Source organism: Monodon monoceros, unplaced genomic scaffold, assembly GCF_005190385.1.
Source record: "Monodon monoceros isolate NGI ecotype Baffin Bay Population unplaced genomic scaffold, NGI_Narwhal_1 Super_Scaffold_22, whole genome shotgun sequence".
Taxonomy (NCBI): Eukaryota; Metazoa; Chordata; class Mammalia; order Artiodactyla; family Monodontidae; genus Monodon; species Monodon monoceros.
The window spans coordinates 33,862,013-33,881,849 of record NW_021703779.1 but is presented as its reverse complement, the minus strand read 5'-3'; the positions used below and the strand labels follow the sequence as shown (position 1 = coordinate 33,881,849).

The 19,837-nt window shown below is 38.7% G+C and overlaps 1 protein-coding gene across 2 annotated transcripts in view; it reads left to right on the top strand.

Annotated features, from left to right (window-relative positions):
- The first annotated feature begins 392 nt into the window (after nt 1–392).
- The window catches only part of RPGR (retinitis pigmentosa GTPase regulator), a 62,245-nt gene continuing 42,800 nt past the window's right edge, over nt 393–19,837 (top strand). For both annotated transcript variants that reach the window (XM_029240952.1, XM_029240953.1), the window contains exons 1-9: nt 393–435; nt 2,128–2,253; nt 2,910–3,002; nt 4,454–4,516; nt 6,993–7,151; nt 8,103–8,252; nt 11,574–11,732; nt 14,086–14,241; nt 19,010–19,134. In XM_029240952.1, the coding sequence (XP_029096785.1) occupies nt 408–435; nt 2,128–2,253; nt 2,910–3,002; nt 4,454–4,516; nt 6,993–7,151; nt 8,103–8,252; nt 11,574–11,732; nt 14,086–14,241; nt 19,010–19,134 (1,059 nt within the window). In that variant the 5' untranslated portion in view covers nt 393–407. The remainder of the gene's footprint in view (nt 436–2,127; nt 2,254–2,909; nt 3,003–4,453; nt 4,517–6,992; nt 7,152–8,102; nt 8,253–11,573; nt 11,733–14,085; nt 14,242–19,009; nt 19,135–19,837) is intronic.

The window sequence follows — 19,837 nt, the reverse complement described above, 5'->3', positions numbered from 1 at the left end:
CCCTCCTCTCCGGGCCACCAGAGGGCGCGCGGCCTCTACCGCAACCGCCCCCTGCGTCTGCGTCTGCGTCTGCGTCTGCGTCCGCGTCTGCGTCTGCGTCCGCGTCCGCGTCTGCGCCTGCGACTGCGCCTGCGCCTGCGCTGCGCCGGCCGGCCGCCTCCCCGCCCCCCGCTCCCCTCCCGCAGGCGCCCGCTCCGCCTCGCTGTGGAACGCTCCGCCTCCGTTGCCCCTAGCGGCTGTCTGTTGACTTCCGGGAACGCGGGAGTCGTCGATGCTCAGAGGGTCGCTCTGGGGGTCCAGGGGGATTCCAGGGTTCGCTTCGGGGCTGAGGCGCTGCCTTAGGCCCCACCGAATCTCCCCCAACCCCTTCCCGGCCCAGGCGCAGGCTCCCCTTAGCGTCTTTCGGCATGGGGGAACCCGAGGAGGTGGTGCCCGGTGAGTGACACCCGCGGCGGTGGCGGCGGCCGGGAGGGAACGCCGGCGGGCGGGCGGGCGGCCAGGCCCCGCCTCCGGGCCGGCCCCGTCGGGGGACAGGCCCGGGCCGCGGCGGCCTGACTTTGGTCGGAGCTCTGGCCGCGCCCCCGTGGGCGACTGAGGGGAGAGGAAAGAAGGGGAGGGACGGAAGGGCGGACTACGGGGAAGGGGGTGCTGGTCTTTCGTCTTCTAATTCTTTTAAAATAAGTTTGCGATGAGTTTCTCGAAGGCGGGGGAAGTTTTTACCTCCCTATGAGCTTCCCAGAGTACTTCCTTCGAGGTCCTCAGAACCCGGTTGTGTATTGAACGCAGTAAAGAGTGAGTGACCAGGGGGAGTGGGGTAAAAGAGGATAGGGAAAACGACTTGGAGAAAGGAGGGAGCCGTTAGCGAGTTTTTTTTTTAAGACTTTTCCTCTGAGCTCCAGAAATAACCTTTGGCATTGTGGCCCGGTACCGCGTACGTATTGTGTAACAGAAATAGAAGTTTCACGAAACAGTACTTGCTGTAGATGCGCTCAGATCTTTTCTATAATACATTCTCTTAAAAATGGTCACTGTGACCCACTAAGTTGATTTTCTGACCTACCAATGGGTCACGACCAACAGTTTGAAAAAACACTGGATTAGAGCAGAATCATGTATTCACTGAAATATGTATTGCGTTTCTGCCATGCTCTTGGGCTCAAACATGGTTAAATTCCTGCCTCAAATTCACAGCTTAGTGAGAGATTCAAGAAACTAAACAAAATGACAGTATCGTTTGACAGTAGTTGCCAGGGGGCCAGAGCAGAGCCACCAAACCCTGGCTTGGGGTGAAGGTAACGGGGAAGGCTTCCTGGGAACCCAGAGCAGGACAAAACAGTTAAAATTATTCATTCTATAAAAACTCAGAGCCTGTTCGAGAACCTGGCCTCCTAAATGTCAGTTATCAGTTTGAACTGACACACCTCACAATTGTTCTCAGAAGGTTTTCCACAGTGGCTAGTCTCTTGAGCATTAATATTTATTATTAATAATTGTGTTTGCTATGTTTTTCTTTCTGGTACCCATTTAGTTTCTTTATGTGTGATCATCCTCCTTGAGATTTCCTCAAAAGCTGGGTCTGGCCTCCTGTTTGGAGGTGTGTGTGTGTGTGTGTGTGTGTGTGTGTGTGTGTGTGTGTGTGTTTACATAGTTACTGGGATCTGGTAGGAGTTTTTGGTAAAAATCTCAGCATCCTGCGTCCTCGCGATGTTAATGATGCAACTCAATACTGTCCTGTTTCTGTGTGTGGAGAAAAGCCCTCAGTCAAGGGCTAGACCATGAGGTGTTTACCAGCGTGAGTGGGGCATTGAGTGTATCAGCTCATTCCAGGGAGTAGATGGTCCACCTCGTGACAGCAGGACTCTTAGTCATTATGACAGTATATTTCTTACTTTACACCAGTAAATGAATAATACATAATTAATTTATTAGATTTCATAAATAAAACTAGAATGAAGTCTGAGGAATAAAACTGAGTTAAGATGAAAGAAGGAGGGCATAGACAGTGCTGGAGCAGAAGCCAAGCTGTTGGGAGACAAGGGATCTGTATAGATAAATTACTGGAAGAATATTTTAGTTAACGGGCAACATAATAAAAGTTGTGAAATCCAAACTCTCATATATTTGCAGATTCGGGTGCTGTGTTTACGTTTGGGAAAACTAAATTTGCTGAAAATAATCCCAGCAAATTCTGGTTTAAAAACGATATGCCTATATATCTTTCATGTGGAGATGAACATACTGCTATTATTACAGGTTAGTGTTAAAATCTTAAATGAAGATAGTAATACTTAGAGAATCCTAAGTATTACAGATGTGCTGTGTTTGAAACATGTTGAAGATATACAGAAAGTGGAGGGTTTTTTTACTTTGCCAGATAATTCTTGACAAATTGATTTATCAAGAGTGACTTCTAAGTTCCCTTAGTATATTTAAGTGTGATTTTCTATACATATTACTTTCTTAGAATAAATCTATTTGAATTTATCAATATAATAAAAAAATTATTACTGTATAATCTTAGAAACTTTTTTTTTTTTTTGTAGTATGCGGGCCTCTCACTGTTGTGGCCTCTCCCGTTGCGGAGCACAGGCTCCGGATGCGCAGGCTCAGAGGCCATGGCTCACGGGCCCAGCCGCTCTGCGGCATGTGGGATCTTCCCGGACCAGGGCACGAACCCGTGTCCCCTGCATTCGCAGGCGGACTCCCAACCACTGGGCCACCAGGGAAGCCCTTAGAAACTCTTTACACCTAACAGAATATGGCTATAGGTAGATGGGCAAGGGAGCCTGTTTCAACACAGAAAAGCAATGACATTGTTTAAGTACAGCATTTTTATTGCTTTGTGATGACTTCTTCTCACATTATGTTGCAACCGCTTCGATTTATTATTTCTTTTTCCTTCCCACCAGGAAATAATAAGCTTTTCATGTTTGGCAGTAACAACTGGGGTCAGTTAGGATTAGGATCAAAATCGACTGTTAACAAGCCAACGTGTGTCAAAGGTTTGGGGTCTTTTCTTCTTTATCACTTTAAATACTTAAAGTGTATAAAGTACTTTTATATTGATTGTATAATTCTTTAATATATTATAAATAATAAAGTCTTTAGTTCTTTATTTTCTGAGATTTACTTGAATATTATTGGCATTTAACTTTATTTTTCATGTGATATTCAGAACTAGTTTTATATGTTAGGGTCTAAAAATCATATTGATTTTAAACCCAGAGACCACAAAGGAAGTAATGATTCTACAGTATTGCACTTGAACATCCTTTTTTTTTTTTTGGCCTGTTTGTAAACCAACTTAAATATTACTGTTACTGTATATACAGAGAACAAACAATATGATATGTTAGGATTTTGAGCTCTGTCTCATTTGTTTGAGTTGTGGACATTATGGTTCTGTTGGTTTTATAAAACACACTTTACCCCGCTGTGTATAGTTAGCAGCTGTGCTGAAGAAAATATTAGAACTAGGAGTTGATTAGTACTAGTGTTCTTACAAGAACAACAGGACAAAATATTTCAAATCAGGATTGTCCCAGAAAATATGAGACATATTACATCTTTACAAAGCTTTCTCGCCATTATGTGCAAAAGCTTCTGTTTGGTTATAGCCTATGAACATCAGCTATACTTGAATGGTGATGGAGATTCCTTGGGATATGACAAGAGCAGGATTCTTTATCTTTGTAGCCAAATTTTTAATTTCAGCTCAAAATTTCAGTGTAATTTATCATATGCATGCTATTTATAGATATTGCTGTGGAACTGTTGAAGTATTCCACTCGGTCAAAAAGTATTTACTGAGCACAGTCTACTAAACCCTTGGGTTTATTTACAGTGCCTATGATCCTTACTCTCAAATATCTAATCAAGCTAACAGGATTGTCTAGACTATGAGATCCTTGAGACCAGGGACTCTGTCTTAGTGATCTTTGTAGCCCCTATGCTAAGAGCTTAGGAGATGTTCTGTAAAAGTTTTTAATATGTAAATGAATGAATGAAGAACTTTAACATAGGTGTATGCCTATGAATATTGGACTTAGTGTTTTGTTGCGGCAGGTAGAAAGTAAGCTTGATGATGGTGATGGCAGATTAGGGAATAGATCAGGTTGGTGAAGAGGCAACAAAACAATGCAGTGGATCTCAGCACATGTTAATTACTTGTGGAGTTTTAAATAATATATAGATGCCTAGGCTTTACCTCAAGCCTACTGACTCAGATTCTCCAGGGGTGGGGCTGAGCTATTTGTATTTTTTTTCAAAGCACCATTGGTTACTATGATGCACAAGTCCTTGCAAAAACTTTTGATTTATTAGTTATGAACATTGACTTTGGAGTCAGACAAGCCTGGGTTTAAATCTGTGCTACCACTTGGTTATCATTTGACCTGGATTATTTGTCATTTCCATAATCATAAAATATCTTGTCATATTTTTATATTTTTAGCTTTAAAACTGGAAAAAATGAAATTTGCTGCCTGTGGAAGGAACCACACCCTAGTTTCAACAGGTATAGTATTCAATCTGTATGACTTCCTGCCCAATTTGAGGACTGAGGTCTCACTCCTATAACATATGTGACTTTGTAAAATTAATAGAAATGGTAACTTGGCAACAGTAAGATTAGGATTTTTAAAAAATGTAAATGGTTAGTACACTTGTTTGCCTATGAAAATATGCAGATAAATGTTAAGTGACTGAAGAAAAAGCTTCTTTTCTTGGATTATGTCAAGGGACAGCATCTCCTTACCTGTGTGCACACCTCAGGGGCCGCTTGCTCCTGATCTTGCTCTTCCCTCTTCTTTTCTGAGGGTGAGTGGAAGCCCTCCCCAAAAGACTATTGATATGAGTTAGCACAATTCCAATCAAAATCCAAACAGGGTGTGTGTGTGTGTGTGTGTGTGTGTGTGTGTGTGTGTGTGTAGAAATTCACAAGGTGGTTCTAAAGTTTATATGGAAAAGCAAAGGACCTAGAATAGCCAAAAGAATTTTGAAAAGACCAAAATTGGAGGACTAGCACTACCTGATTTCAAGACCTACTGTAAAGCTACAGCGATCAAGACAGTGTGCTAGCAGTGAAAAGACAGACAGAGATGAATGGAACAGAATAGAATCCAGAAATAGACCCACATGTTTATGCCCAAGTAATATTTGACAGAGGTGCCAAGGCAGTTCAGTGGAGAAAAGGTAGTCTTCAGCAATCCTGCTGGAACAATTAGACATCCAGGCCCTGACCACCGAGCAGTCTTTCCTACTTCCTTTCCCACAAACACAGCTTCTTCTGTCTTCAGGCTGTTCTCACTGCTTCGGCCCCTGCCTCGCCTCTCTGCCCTCGCTCATACTTTTCCTTTGCTGAAATGTCTTTTCTCTTTCTCTTACTTAGATTCTTGTCTCTTAAGATCCAGTATAAGTCTTACTTCATCCATGGACTCAGATTCTTGTCTCTTAAGATCCAGTATAAGTCTTACTTCATCCATGGAGCTTTTTGTGACTATTCAACTTTTTCCTTATGTCATTCTCTGAACCGCTTCAGCATACCACCAACTCTGGTTTGTTCCATATGTGTTAAATTGTGTGGTTCAATTCCATGTGGCCTTGTAGTATCTTCCATTTGAAACCTAGTCTTATTTCCTCAATTAGGTTTCATTTTTTCTAAAATAATATCTAGTTTTAAATTTTTACTGATTCAGAATGATTTTGTCCTGTTTCCCCTGTAATTTAGTGAGGCTTTAATTCCATGTGCATTTTTATGACAGATATAAGTAATTTTAATAAGTATATCTTTTTTAAAATAAATTTATTTATTTATTTTTGGCTGGTTGGGTCTTTGTTGATGCGCGTGGGCTTCCTCTAGTTGCGGCAAGCGGGGGCTACTCTTTGTTGCGGTGCACGGGCTTCTCATTGCGGTGGCTTCTCTTGTTGCGGAGCATGGGCTCTAGGCATGTGGGCTTCAGTAGTTGTGGCACACAGCCTCAGTAATTGTGGCTCTCGGGCTCAGCAGTTGTGGCTCGCGGGCTCAGTGTTGTGACACACAGGCTTAGTTGCTCCACAGCATGTGGGATCTTCCTGGACCAGGGCTCGAACCCCTGTCCCCTGCATTGGCAGGCAGATTCTTAACCACTGCACCACCAGGGAAGTCCCAATAAGTATATCTTTATGTGTCATTACTTTAGAGCTTACTGGCAATGTTTATTATCTAGGAATGATATATTTCTTAATGTGATTAAGAAAATTGTTAACATTTATATAGTTCTTACCATGTGCCAAGTGCCATTCTAAGAATTTTATAAATGTTAACTCATTTAATCTTCATAACACCTCTATGGAGTAGGCACTATTATTATCCCATTTTACAGATGAGGAAAATGAGACACTGAGAGGTTAAGGATAGCTTGCCCAAGGTTACACAACTGATAAGTGGCAAGCCAGAATTTGCACCCAGGAAGTCTGATTCTGGTGTCCTCTCTCCTAGACACAATGCTATACTGGCTTTCTATTTAGCTAGAAAATTAAAATAATTACACAACATAGAATTTTCACGTTTCTAATTATATTCTTCTTGTATTCGCCTCATTTTACTTATTTGTTATCTATTATGTCTTAGCTTTAATGGGTATGGAAGGTAAAATTAATGAACCACATCTCTTAAAATAGTTTGATTTGGATTATAATCTAATTTGGAAATTACTTTCCTCTTTTTCACTCTGAGTTAATAGTTCTGCATTAGCAAGAAAATGCATTCCACACATTCTGTGCATTTCAGTTGCTACTTAAACTCTAGAATGATTTATAAAATCTCACAAAAATGTGCAGCCTTGCTTGTTTTGCTGTATTTTTGACGCCTAAATGAAGTTGTTCACCAAATTGTAGGATAATGCCAGCTTTCAGCTTTCTTCACTGGTAATAGAGGAACTGTCTGATATACACTGGTCTGCCTCATAAAGATGGTGACTATGGTATACTGATGTTTTCTTTTCTGTGTGCAGAAGGAGGCAAAGTATACGCCGCTGGAGGAAATACTGAAGGACAGCTGGGACTTGGTGATACTGAAGAGAGAAACACTTTTCATCTAATTAGTTTTTTTACATCCCAGCATAAGATTAAACAACTCTCTGCTGGGTCTAACACTTCAGCTGCGCTGACTGGTAAGACTTTTTTCCACTTCAAACTGGGACACATCCCTTTTTTTTAGACCAGAATATACCAAGTCAGTAAACTGAAGACAGCAATGCTGTTTAGTTTTCTTTCATTGACCATGTGTTTTCAGAAGACATTTAAAATAGAACTTAAAATCATGACATATACTACAACTTTATGCTTACAGACGTTTAGAAGGTAATTGTTAAATAAATTCGAAGCTGTGCTATCCATCTGTTCCTTTAGATAATCTTAAACATTATCTTCATTGTGTGTTCTGAAAGTTATATTTCAGCTTTAATGAAGTTGCTGTCAGAAACATCCTAGAAATCTGTTGGATATATGTTATTAAAATACAGTTTGTAGGGCTTCCCTGGTGGCGCAGTGGTTGAGAGTCCGCCTGCCGATGCAGGGCACACGGGTTTGTGCCCCGGTCCGGGAAGATCCCACGTGCCGCGGAGCGGCTGGGCCCGTGAGCCATGGCCGCTGAGCCTGCGCGTCTGGAGCCTGTGCTCTGCAACGGGAGAGGCCACAACAGTGAGAGGCCTGCATACCGCAAAAAAAAAAAAAAAAAAATAGTTTGTAATGGTCATTGCATCTCTCTGCCCTCCCTATCAAAAGCCCATACGAGAAATTTCTTTAAAATTTGGAGCCGAGATAAACGTGTCTCACTGAAGAAGCTGCTGGTGTGCTGCTTCATTCCAGTCCGGAGAGCTGTGTAACGTGCAGTGTTAGAGAAAGCCTGCGCGCAGCAATGAAGACCAAACGCAGCCAAAAAAAAATTGTTTTTTAAAGAAATTTCAATAAGTAGCTACCTGGTATAAATATCTTAGTAGTACTTTTCTTTCAAGATACATAATTTTTCTAAATTAAAAAATAAATGCTCTGTTGGAAGTATAATAACTTGCCATCCCTGCTACCTCTTAAAACCTTTTTTCCTCTTTGTGTTTTCTTTATAGAGGATGGAGAGCTTTTCATGTGGGGTGACAATTCTGAGGGGCAAATTGGTTTACAAAATATAACTAGTATATGTGTCCCTCATCAAGTGACCATTGGAAAACCTATCTCCTGGATCTCTTGTGGATATTACCATTCAGCTTTTGTAACAAGTAAGACAGAACAGTTTGGATTTCTCATGTTATCTCCCATTTCTAAGTTATTACTAAATAATAAAATGTCATAACATTCTACATTTCTATAGAAATATTGTCATGGTACTACATGTAATGAAATAATTTTGGTCTGTTTTAGGTCACAGTATTTCTTCATTTCAGTAATGAGTATAATTTCAAACTATCTGACGTGTTAACTTTTTTTAATATCGTTGGTACTATTTTATTTATTTCTTTAATTAATTTTTTATTTTTGTCTGTGTTGGGTCTTCGTTGATGCACACGGGCTTTCTTTAGTTGTGGTGAGCAGGGGCTACTCTTTGATGTGGTGTGCAGGCTTCTCATTGCAGTGGCTTCTCTTGTTGCGGAGCACGGGCTCTAGGGACGCGGGCTTTGGTAGCTGCGGCACGTGCGCTCAGTAGTTGTGGCTCATGGGCTCAAGAGCGCAGGCTCAGTAGTTGTGGTGCACGGGCTTAGTTGCTCCGTGGTATGTGGGATCTTCCCAGACCAGGGCTCGAACCCGTGTCCCCTGCACTGGCAGGCGGATTCTTAACCACTGTGCAACCAGGGAAGTCCCTTAACTTTTTTTTAATGAATGTTAGGTCTATTAGGAAAACAAAATTTATGCATAAGAAACCCTTCTAAATTTTGGCTCTCAAACTTCTTAGACTCTTTGGCATTAAAAACGAGACCTGTGAGCCTTTTTTCTCTGGATCCACTTGGCTCTGTACTTTGACCTACTCTATTCTTGTCCTGATAATTCGTTCTTATTGTTTCAGTACATGAGTCATAGATTTTCATTGTAGGAATAGGGATGAAGATTAGATGAAAAAGGAAGGGAGTTCAGTATGGGATATGCTTTCCTTTGTTGGGACTTTTCTCAGGATCCCCCGTTTCTCCTTTTCCTGGGCTCACTGGCAACCTTCTCTATCTTAGTTAAAATATTTTAAATGTTGGACTCTAACTATTATAGCCTACATCTACACTGGTAGTAATACCAGAAGTATGATCATGGTTTTCCATCTTATTTATGGTTTTTCTAACAGTAAAAACACCCAGCAGAAATAGTTCTATGGACTCTCTTAGATATCTCTCTAAATATTTGTTTTATACATTTACTTCCTATTCTGTGCACCTCAGATTCAGGTTTAGAAAGTGCTTATTGACCTATCCCAGTGCCCCCCAGGTTTACCAATGAATTGGTAGCAACTTGGTACCAAGAAAAGGCAAACTCTGACTTGGCTGGGTTTGTTCACTACTGGGTCAGTTTGTGTCTTGAAGAAACAATATTTATTCAATCAATAAATATTGTTGAATGAGGAGGTGAGTGAATGAATGATAAATTGACTGTGTCCTTGGGACAATACCACATACCAACTTATTTGCAACTCCTGGGGTTGGTATAGTCTGTACTCACTTTGTTTATGAAACAAAAAGCAGGGAAAAAAATACCCGTGCAAGAACAAATAATCAAAAGCATTGTCTTATATTTGGGCCTTAATAAAACACCCAGAATCAATTTTTATTTACTACTGCTTTAGCCAGTAGGGAAACAAGTGGAATTATTTGTTTTAACCAATAGGCATTACATTGAACTTTTTTGTTTTGTTTTCTGTTTTTATGCCTTTTTTAAAAAGCAGCTTTATTGATGTATAGGTCACCTACCATACAATTCACCCATTTAAGGTGTGAGGAGCAGCAGGAATTTATAGACAGTAGTAGAAAGAGACTTATCTGGACTTAGTAACTCCTTTCGTATGAGAGGCAAGAAGCATGGGAAAAGGGGGAGCGTGCTGACTTACTGAGCACTTCTGTGCCAGTGTTTGCCGAATACTTCAGAGAAAACTGTGGTTCAGAAAGCTTCATTTTTTGTACAGATCAATCTAAAAAATGAGTATAGCTGTGTTTGCAGTATTTGACCAAGTTTTAAGTGGCACATACCATGTGCGTTAGATGTCATACAACTTCCCTAAGTTCTGATTTGCTAGAAGGGCTCTCAAGCTTCAGTAGCTGGTTATACTCGTGGCTTAGATTTATTACAGCAAAGGATACCGAGCAAAAGCAGCAGGAAAGATCTGTATCCTCCAGAGAGGTCCAGTATGCGCTTCCTCGTCCTTCCTATTACAAGGCCGCACAGGACATGTTTTCTCTTTGGCAGTGAACTACAGGGATGTGTGTGTAATGTCTCTGCTCAGGGAAGCCTACTCTATTCTCAGGGTCTGAGGCTTTTGTGTGGGTGGCTGGTGTCATGTAGGCACATCCTGCTAGCAACTAGTCATGGCAACTGCAACTCGGGTCCCTCAACAGTGAAACCAGGTGCACATCATCAGTGTTGAAGTTTGTGCAAAGCAAGCCTCTCTTAGCTTCTTGCTAAGCTGGCATAATTCATTTCTCCAGGTGTACATAACAAAAACATCAATCACCAACATAAAGAACACTCCCAAGGGCCACATTCCCAGGGGTTGGTCAACAGTCAGTCAGTCATGCTTCTCTTGGAGACATGCAAATAATACAAGAGGTGCTGTGTTACCTCTTTCCTCATATCAGTGGTGATGCGTTCTGTGTCATAATCTTTGGATTAGATTATGTATTTACAACAGTTTTTAAATTCCTGTTTTATAGAACTCAGTTCAGCTCATAGAAATGAATAAAAAAAGTTCCTGCTTTCAAGAAGCTCATAGTATAGCATGGGACGTGTGATAACAGAAGAAAATAAATAGTATTGGTATGGACAAGGCAGTGATTAAATGTCATGAGTTCCTTAATAAGAGAATCTTTCTGGAAAAAGTGCCATCTAACTGAGTAAAATCTGCTATCTTTAGTCTCACCATATTTACTTCACACATAAATGGGTTTTCTACAATAAGTTTCATTAAAAGCAATTATTTATTCACCAAGTATTCATTAAATGTTTAATGTACTAGACACACTGCTAAGTTCTTGCAATACCATAGTGAGCAAGACAAAATCCATGTCCTTATGGGGGTTTAATGTCAAGTCATTTTGCTTTATTGAAAGTAGGTAGAAGTAAGATCATCTTTTCTATGTATTGTGAAACAGGTGAAATAATTTTCTAGTTGTTACTAGTAGTGCTGGTCGTGAATTCTTCAGGAAGATTTTGGATTAGAATAATCAAGGGGAAGGGAAAATCTACCTTTATTTCCTTACCATTCAGTAAAAATATCTCAAGAAAGGTCAAATTTATTAAGTTGAGATTTTCTACATTTTTTTTTTATCAAACGTGAGAACATGTACCAAAAAGACCGGTATTTGTTCATGTCTATGTCATCATCGATCACTGTCCTTTTCCTTCAATAGCGGAGGGAGAACTGTACACCTTTGGAGAACCTGAGTATGGGAAGTTAGGTCTTCCCGAAAAGCTGCTGATCAATCACAAAGTGCCCCAGCTGGTGCCTGGAATTCCTCAGAAGGTGATCCAAGTAGCTTGTGGTGGAGGGCACACAGTTGCGCTCACAGGTAAGTGTGCAGCTCCGTTCCCTGCTTTCTTTGGTAGCTAATGAAAAAAGCTTTTTTTACATTCATTTATTTTTATTGTGGTAGGAACACTTAACATCTGATCCGTCCTCTTAACAGATTTTTAAGTTTACAATACAGTATTGTTATCTATAGGCACAATGTTGTATGGCAGGTCTCTAGAACTTTTACCTTTGCATAGCTGAAACCTTATACCCATTCATTAGCAGCTCCCCTCTCCCCCTACCCCAGCCCCTGGCAACCACCATTCAAGTCTCTGCTTCGATGAATTTGACTGTTTTAGATACTTCATGTAAGTTGGCTTTGCATCTTTTTCCATTAAGAACCCCACCTTTTGTTCCTATAGTTAATAAACATTTCTGGCCTGTGGAAGAAATTTTTAAGTAGAAAAAAATGAATCTTGTTGAATTATTTTTGCTAGCATAATTGACATTTTCATGATCTTAACACGTTTAATGGCAGCAAATAACGTTTTTTAGCTCATTTTCAAGAACAAATTGTTTTCCTCATATATATGTATTCCATATTTATTTAAAATTGACATTATTTTTTCTGAAATACCTTATTTTGGAGAAGCTCCCTGCTAATACTGTTTTCTACTTGTCATTGATAATCCTTTTTGATATTCACAATGTCTAACTTGGTGATTTCTTTGTGATTTTTATGTTCTGTTATAGTAATTCATTGAAGTGTTAAGATTTTAAATTACAGATAATAAAAAAGTTAGAACTTTAATAGTAATGTCACTTTTGGCTTCTGAACTTTGTATTTGGTATGACATGTGACTTCTCAGGATTCTAGTCAGGATAATTAAAATAGACTTACTACTTGTTAATATGCTTACTAAATTGATGCTCCCAAATTTGTTTAGCATTAGATTTATTTTAGATGAGTAGTATAGAGGTAATGCAGTTAGGTATTGAATGGTTATGATATATTTTGGTCAAAAAGAAATAAACAGTTTCTGAAGTCACCACTTAATCTTCAGTAACCCAAAGCTAGAAGTGTTCTAGACAAATTTTAAGTAATACCCAGTTCTCAGATGATAATGCTTAAATGTTGCAAGGTGATTAAGCAATATTTTATCTTTAGATTTTCCTCTCTTACATCGCTTTTCCTTGACTTCCTATTCTAGTCCCAGTCATGTGTATAAAGCTATGGTTTCCCAGAATTACAATTTCCAGATGGAATCTTTTCAAAGTGAGAAATAATTTTTTTCCAGGCCTCAACTCTAAATTTGGAAATAATTCTGAGGTTTAAGTTTTTTTTTAAACTTCTTCTGATAAAGTGAATTTTCATATAATTTCTAAAAGACTTATGTTAGGAATTAAACTTCAAAATTAATCTTTATAAATTATCTGAAAATTTATTCTATAGGCAGAAATGCAACTTATTCTTCATGTGTTATGTTATATGCTAAGGCAGGGGCCAGGGAGAGTCATGTGTCTAAAGGACGCTTTCATCACCACTCGTTTATCCTATTTTTGTGCTTTTCTATTTCTCAAGACTATGTGAGCTAATATTTACTGTTATTGGAGTTCCTTTGGAATCACTTCAAAAATATTAATATAATATAGTATGGATAAACAACAAGGTCCTACTGTATAGCACAGGGAACTATATTCAGTATCCTGTGACAAACCATAATGGAAAAGAATATGAAAAAGACTATATATATGTATAACTGAGTCACTTTGCTATACAGAGGAAAATAACACAACATTGTCAATCAACTATACTTCAATAAAATTAAAAATTTTAATATAGAGGAAAGGCTTTTCCCCTCCTTTGATTATTATTGCATTTCCTAGTAAATGAGCTTTACCTGTGAATAAATCTAGCATGTCTGATGTAAGTTTTCATTCTCATGCTAATTCTCCTCTGAAATTGTTTTCTAAAATAGGTTATTCCATTAAATTACTGTTAATAAGTAAGGACGTTTTCTGTGGGAAACACTATTCGTTTAGTTAGGGCAGTGAAAGGAATTAGCTTAATGACAATTGATGCTTTTTAACAAACTGAGTGGTAATTATAGGGACTTTTTAGGCAGTAGTTCACCGACTTTTGTGTCTTTAGCAATTCCTTTTATGGTTATATGTAAAAGATAAAATCAGGCCCATGCCATTATTGTTACAATTGTGTACCTTGTCATTTTTCTCTTCCTTTATCACTGAGGAATGTATATGTAAGTATTAGGTATTCTTATATGAGTATTTCTTTGAGAGGCCCTTAACCCTCATTATAAAAGGTGGAATAGCACTGTTTTTCTAGATATAATGGTGACAGTGCCTGTACCTCTGAAATCCTTTTCTTGTGTTTGCCCCTCCCCTTTCAGAGAAGGCCGTGTACACCTTTGGGCTGGGACAGTTTGGTCAACTGGGTCTTGGCACTTTTATTTTTGAAACTTCAGAACCCAAAGCCGTTGAGAATATTAAGGATAAGAAAATAAGTTATGTTTGCTGTGGAGAAAACCACACAGCTTTGATAACAGGTACAGATCAGAATTTCTGTTAATATACTTATGGAACTGGGTATATTTTATTACAAAATAAACACTATATGGAATGAATGTATCTAACTTAAGCAAAGGAAATAATAACTGAGAAAATGGAATTCTTTGTTTAATATGCCAACGTGTAAAGTTGTAAACTCCTTTTTCATATTTTAGTTTAATTTAAAATCAGTGTAAATGATCCAAAGGTTTAGAGCCTCAAAATGTGTCAGTGCTATCAGAGGTAAGACCATAGCATTATACTGTGGCAGAAGTATAAAAAGTAAAAAGCTGGAATCTTTTTGAAATTGTATCAATTTGAAGGCTCTGAACTCTGCTCAGGCCAAGGGAAAAGTCTCGTAAGAAAGAACTTATTTTAAAATATTCTCCCTCTTCAGTCTGACAGCTACATTCAGGCTGAGTAAATTCTTATGATGCTTCTGCCACTGGGAGGCGTTTTCAGGAGTAACACTTTCATACTTTCTCCACAGTGGTAGACAGAAAGGTACCCCAAAGACTATTAATTAAATGAATACCTGGGTCCTCTAGCTCTTCTGCCCTGTAGTTTCCCCTTTATCCGGGGAGATGGTGCTATGGGTCTACTTCTCAACCTCAGAAACTAGGTGCTGCCAATGTAGGACTCAATAGAGGTACTTCCCTAAAATGACTAACTCACCTATAGATAATTAATACGGAGCTGGAGGAATCAGGCTCCCTGACTTCAGACTATACTACAAAGCTACAGTAATCAAGACAGTATAGTACTGACACAAAAATAGAAATATAGATCAATGGGACAGTATAGAAAGCCCAGAGATAAACCCACGCACATATGGTCACCTTTTCTTTGATAAAGGAGGCAAGAATATACAGTGGAGAAAAGACAGCCTCTTCAATAAGTGGTGCTGGGAAAACTGGACAGGGACATGTAAAAGTATGAAATTAGAACACTCCCTAACACCACACACAAAAATAAACTCAAAATGGATTAAAGACCTAAATGTAAGGCCAGACACTATCAAACTCTTAGAGGAAAACATAGGCAGAACACTCTATGACATAAATCACAGCAAGATCCTTTTTGACCCACCTCCTAGAGAAATGGAAATAAAAACAAAAATAAACAAATGGGACCTAATGAAACTTAAAAGCTTTTGCACAGCAAAGGAAACCATAAACTAGAGCAAAAGACAACCCTCAGAATGGGAGAAAATATTTGCAAATGAAGCAACTGACAAAGGATTAATCTCCAAAATTTACAAGCAGCTCATGCAGCTCAATAACTAAAAAACAAACAACCCAATCCAAAAATCGGCAGACGACCTAAATAGACATTTCTCCAAAGAAGATATCCAGATTGCCAACAAACACATGAAAGAATGCTCAACATCATTAATCATTAGAGAAATGCAAATCAAAACTACAATGAGATATCATCTCACACCAGTCAGAATGGCCATCATCAAAAAATCTAGAAACAATAAATGCTGGAGAGGGTGTGGAGAAAAGGGAACACTCTTGCACTGTTGGTGGGAATGTAAATTGATACAGCCACTGTGGAGAGCAGTATGGAGGTTCCTTAAAAAAACTACAAATAGAACTACCATATGACCCAGCAATCCCACCACTGGGCATATACCCTGAGAAAACCATAATTCAAAAAGAGTCATGTACCAGAATGTTCATTGCAGCTGTATTTACAATAGCCAGGACATGGAAGCAACTTAAGTGTCCATCAACAGATGAATGGATAAAGATGATGTGGCACATATATACAGTGGAATATTACTCAGCCATAAAAAGGAACGAAATGGAGTTATTTGTAGTGAGGTGGATGGACCTAGAGTCTTTCATACAGAGTGAAGTAAGTCAGAAAGAGAAAAACAAATACCGTATGCTAACACATATATATGGAATCTAAGGGGAAAAAAAAGGTCATGAAGAACCTAGGGGTAAGATGGGAATAAAGACACAGACCTACTAGAGAATGGACTTGAGGATATGGGGAGAGGGAAGGGTAAGCTGTGACAAAGTGAGAGAGTGGCATGGACATATATACACTACCAAACGTAAAATAGGTAGCTAGTGGGAAGCAGCCACATAGCACAGGGAGATCAGCTCGGTGGTTTGTGACCCCTTAGAGGGGTGGGATTGGGAGGGTGGGAGGGAGGGAGACACAAGAGGGAAGAGAGATGGGAACATATGTATATGTATAACTGATTCACTTTGTTATAAAGCAGAAACTAACACACCATTGTAAAGCAATTATACTCCAATAAAGATGTTAAAAAAGAAATGAGCGTAAAGCTTCACAAATACATCAATAAATTAAAACTATTGACACATTAAATGAAAATATGTAATTTGAGAAGACTAAAAATTAAGTGAAATATATTTCATTTGAATTACAAAAAAATATATATTCTCCATAATTTTAATTACTTTGGAATAAAAGGCTCTGTAATTTCTCTATTTGTAGCTCATCATTTCTATCTAAAAAGTAAAGCATTAAAAAGTCATAAATCATATAGTATTTTGAAATAATCCGGATACTGGTATTTCTGCATTTTCCCCTTCTTTTGCAAGTTTCTGCTACGATGAACCTCATCTAATGGTATATGCTTAGGGGAACTAGCACTCAGCAAATACAAGGTATTACCAAGTACTGTCCCTTCTTCCCCAAAGAACTTTGCAGAGAGAACTATCTGCCCATTTTCAAGTATCAGTGTCCTTATTAATGTTGCATGAAATTGAACTATATAGAATGTAAAGAATTACTGTTCATTCACAATCCCAGAAGAGTTGTTGATATGTATGCCTTACTGCAAGTCTTAAGCTCAGTTTCTCTGTCTTTACTGCCATTTTCCATCAACTCTAAATTGTCACTGATCGTAAATATACACTGTTTATGGATCATTTAACATACAATTAGGTTTTTGGTTAAACTTTCATAATACCTTTCCTCCTGATGAAAGAAGTAATAGCACAAATAATTGAACATTATTTGACTTTTTTGCTCATGAATCCTCCCCAGGGACAGGTGTTATGAATTTTTTCTTTGTCCAGGACTAATGAGAGATATGTAGTGAGTTTTCTGTAAGTTCTTGCCAGTTCCCCATTATAGCCAGTGGCTCGTGTTTTAAAAAGCTCTCTGAGGTTGGAAGTGTGATCAGGCAGCTTGATCAGAGTTTATTTTTTCTGGCTAAAGATAATCAGGTTTAAAAAAAAAAACCTTAACATTTTGAATAAGAATATCAGGGTCAAAAAAAGGAGGAAGAAAGCAAAAAGATGATAAGGAGTATATATAAAGAAAGGAAATAAATACCTAATAGTAAGAATTATAACAATCTAAATTTAGAATCTAAACGCTGGTTATTGCTTATTTATAGGGAATCTATTTGTTTTTAATAATTTTTGAACTTTCCACTTTAGTGAATTTTGTTATTATTTCTAATTATTTTTTCAGGCAGTTCTTGTGGCTTTTCTTACTATACAATTACTTTGCCATCTTAAAGTACAAGTCCCCATATATGATCTTGTCATTTCCCAGCTTAAAACCATTCATTTAGCTTATTATTGTTCTTAATATAGAGTTCAAAAATGCTTAATATGAGCTAATAAGATCCTCTTTCGTGTGATTCCTTCTTCCCTCTTCAGGATCATCTCATACCACTCTCACCTTTGTGCTCCAGACACATTGGTTGCCTTTTGGCTTCTTGACTGGGCTGTGTTTTCTCTTGATTCACAGCCTTTGTATGTACTGCTGGCCTCTGCCTGGAAGATTCTTTGCTCCCTTCTTCTTGTAACTAAACCCTAATCCTTTCAGCTTCAGTTTAAAAGCCTTTCCTAATCTCCAGACTGGAGGGAGAGCCCCTTCTCTGCACCTATACTGGCACCCTTTCCTTTCCTTCTGCTTCCATGGCACTTGCCTCACTTGAGATGGAGAGTATGAAAGAAAGGCTTGAGGAGTGAATGTACAGAATACCTGCTATGGCAGTGGGCAAAAGGATTAACTGGAGAGAAGGGACAAAATTACTCATCATCATCTTGGCCCAGCTATATAGGGGACCCCAGTATTGATATAGGGACCAGCAACTTGGTTGGTTTATGGCATTTCCTTCAGCAGCTTTCCACAACCCTGAAGCAGAAGTAAAAGAGACAGTTGGATTGATCGAAACTAGTGGTGATTTTGTCTCCACAGGGGACACATGGCAATGTCTGGAGATGTTTTTGATTGTCACAACTGCAGAGGCAGGGTATTCTATGGGCATTTAGTAGGTAGAAGCCAAGGATGCTGCTAAACATCCCATAATGCACAGGACAGACCCATACAACCAAGAATTATCTGGCCTCAAATGTCTGTAGTGCCGAGGTTGAAAAACCCTGACCTAATCAATGACCTGAGGAAAAAAGAAAATAGATTGTATTGGGATGTAGGAGGTCAGAATACAAAAATCTCCTTCTTGAGATGATGGTGTGTATCACAAGATCTTATGCTGGGTTGCTGCTGCTCCACACAGCACCTCACACACCTGGGTCTCAACTTCACAAGCCACCAAGAGCTTAGTGATTTATTCTCAGGGTATCTATTGCCTCATGTTATGTGTGGACAACAGAAACCATAGAGAGTGTGGAAACATCAGTGGAGCAGAGTAAATTTAATGCAGAATATGAGGGGAAAATTGCAATGTAAGTTAATGTATTTGTCTATTTACAAATAGATCCATGAAAGTAACACTTTTATAATTCTCTCTTTTTTTCATTTTAGATTTAGGCCTTATGTATACTTTTGGAGACAGTCGACATGGAAAATTAGGACTTGGACTGGAGAGTTTTGCCAATCTGTTCGTTCCTACTTTGTGTTCTAATTTTTTGAAGTTTATAGTACAGTTGGTAAGGACATCACATTTCCCTGTTTACATGTTCATATTCCTATATTTGAGTCTTTCAGTATTTCATAGAAAATAAGTACTTTTCTGTTTATATGAAATATCATAGCTATATCTAGTAAATATACTTGTGTCCTAAAGGCCAAATGTCAGACATCATGGCACTCTGAAAATCTGTCCGTTTTCTAATGTTCCTCCTCTGACATCTTCCTTTCTGCCCTAATCTTGACTCTTCTACTTCATTTTCATATGTCTCTTGAGAGCCAGGACTGTGCCATGCCTGGAAGCTTTGTGTTTCCTGTAGCTCCCAGCAGAGTGCCTCACTCACAGTGGTCATCTGTAAATATTTGCTGGATTAGATATCACTAGGACTCTCAAATCCTGCACAAGAAAAATATCTGATAATAAATGAAGGGTTTTGAAATTATATTTAATTGGTTAAGTGTTATTTGGATAAGGTGTTGTTTCAGTGATATCTCCATCAGGCACTATATCTCTGTTGTTTCTAACACTTTTGCCAATTAAGAACTATAGACTTGAAAATTTTGTTTACTCAGTGATGATAATATTACTTGGAATTTGTTCTCCAAAGGCTCAGAGCCTCGTACTATGGAACACTTCCATTCCTTGATTTGACACCTGTTTAATGAATGCCTGCTTGGTACAAGATACTGGACTGAGGATGAGGAATACAGAACATGCAGTGA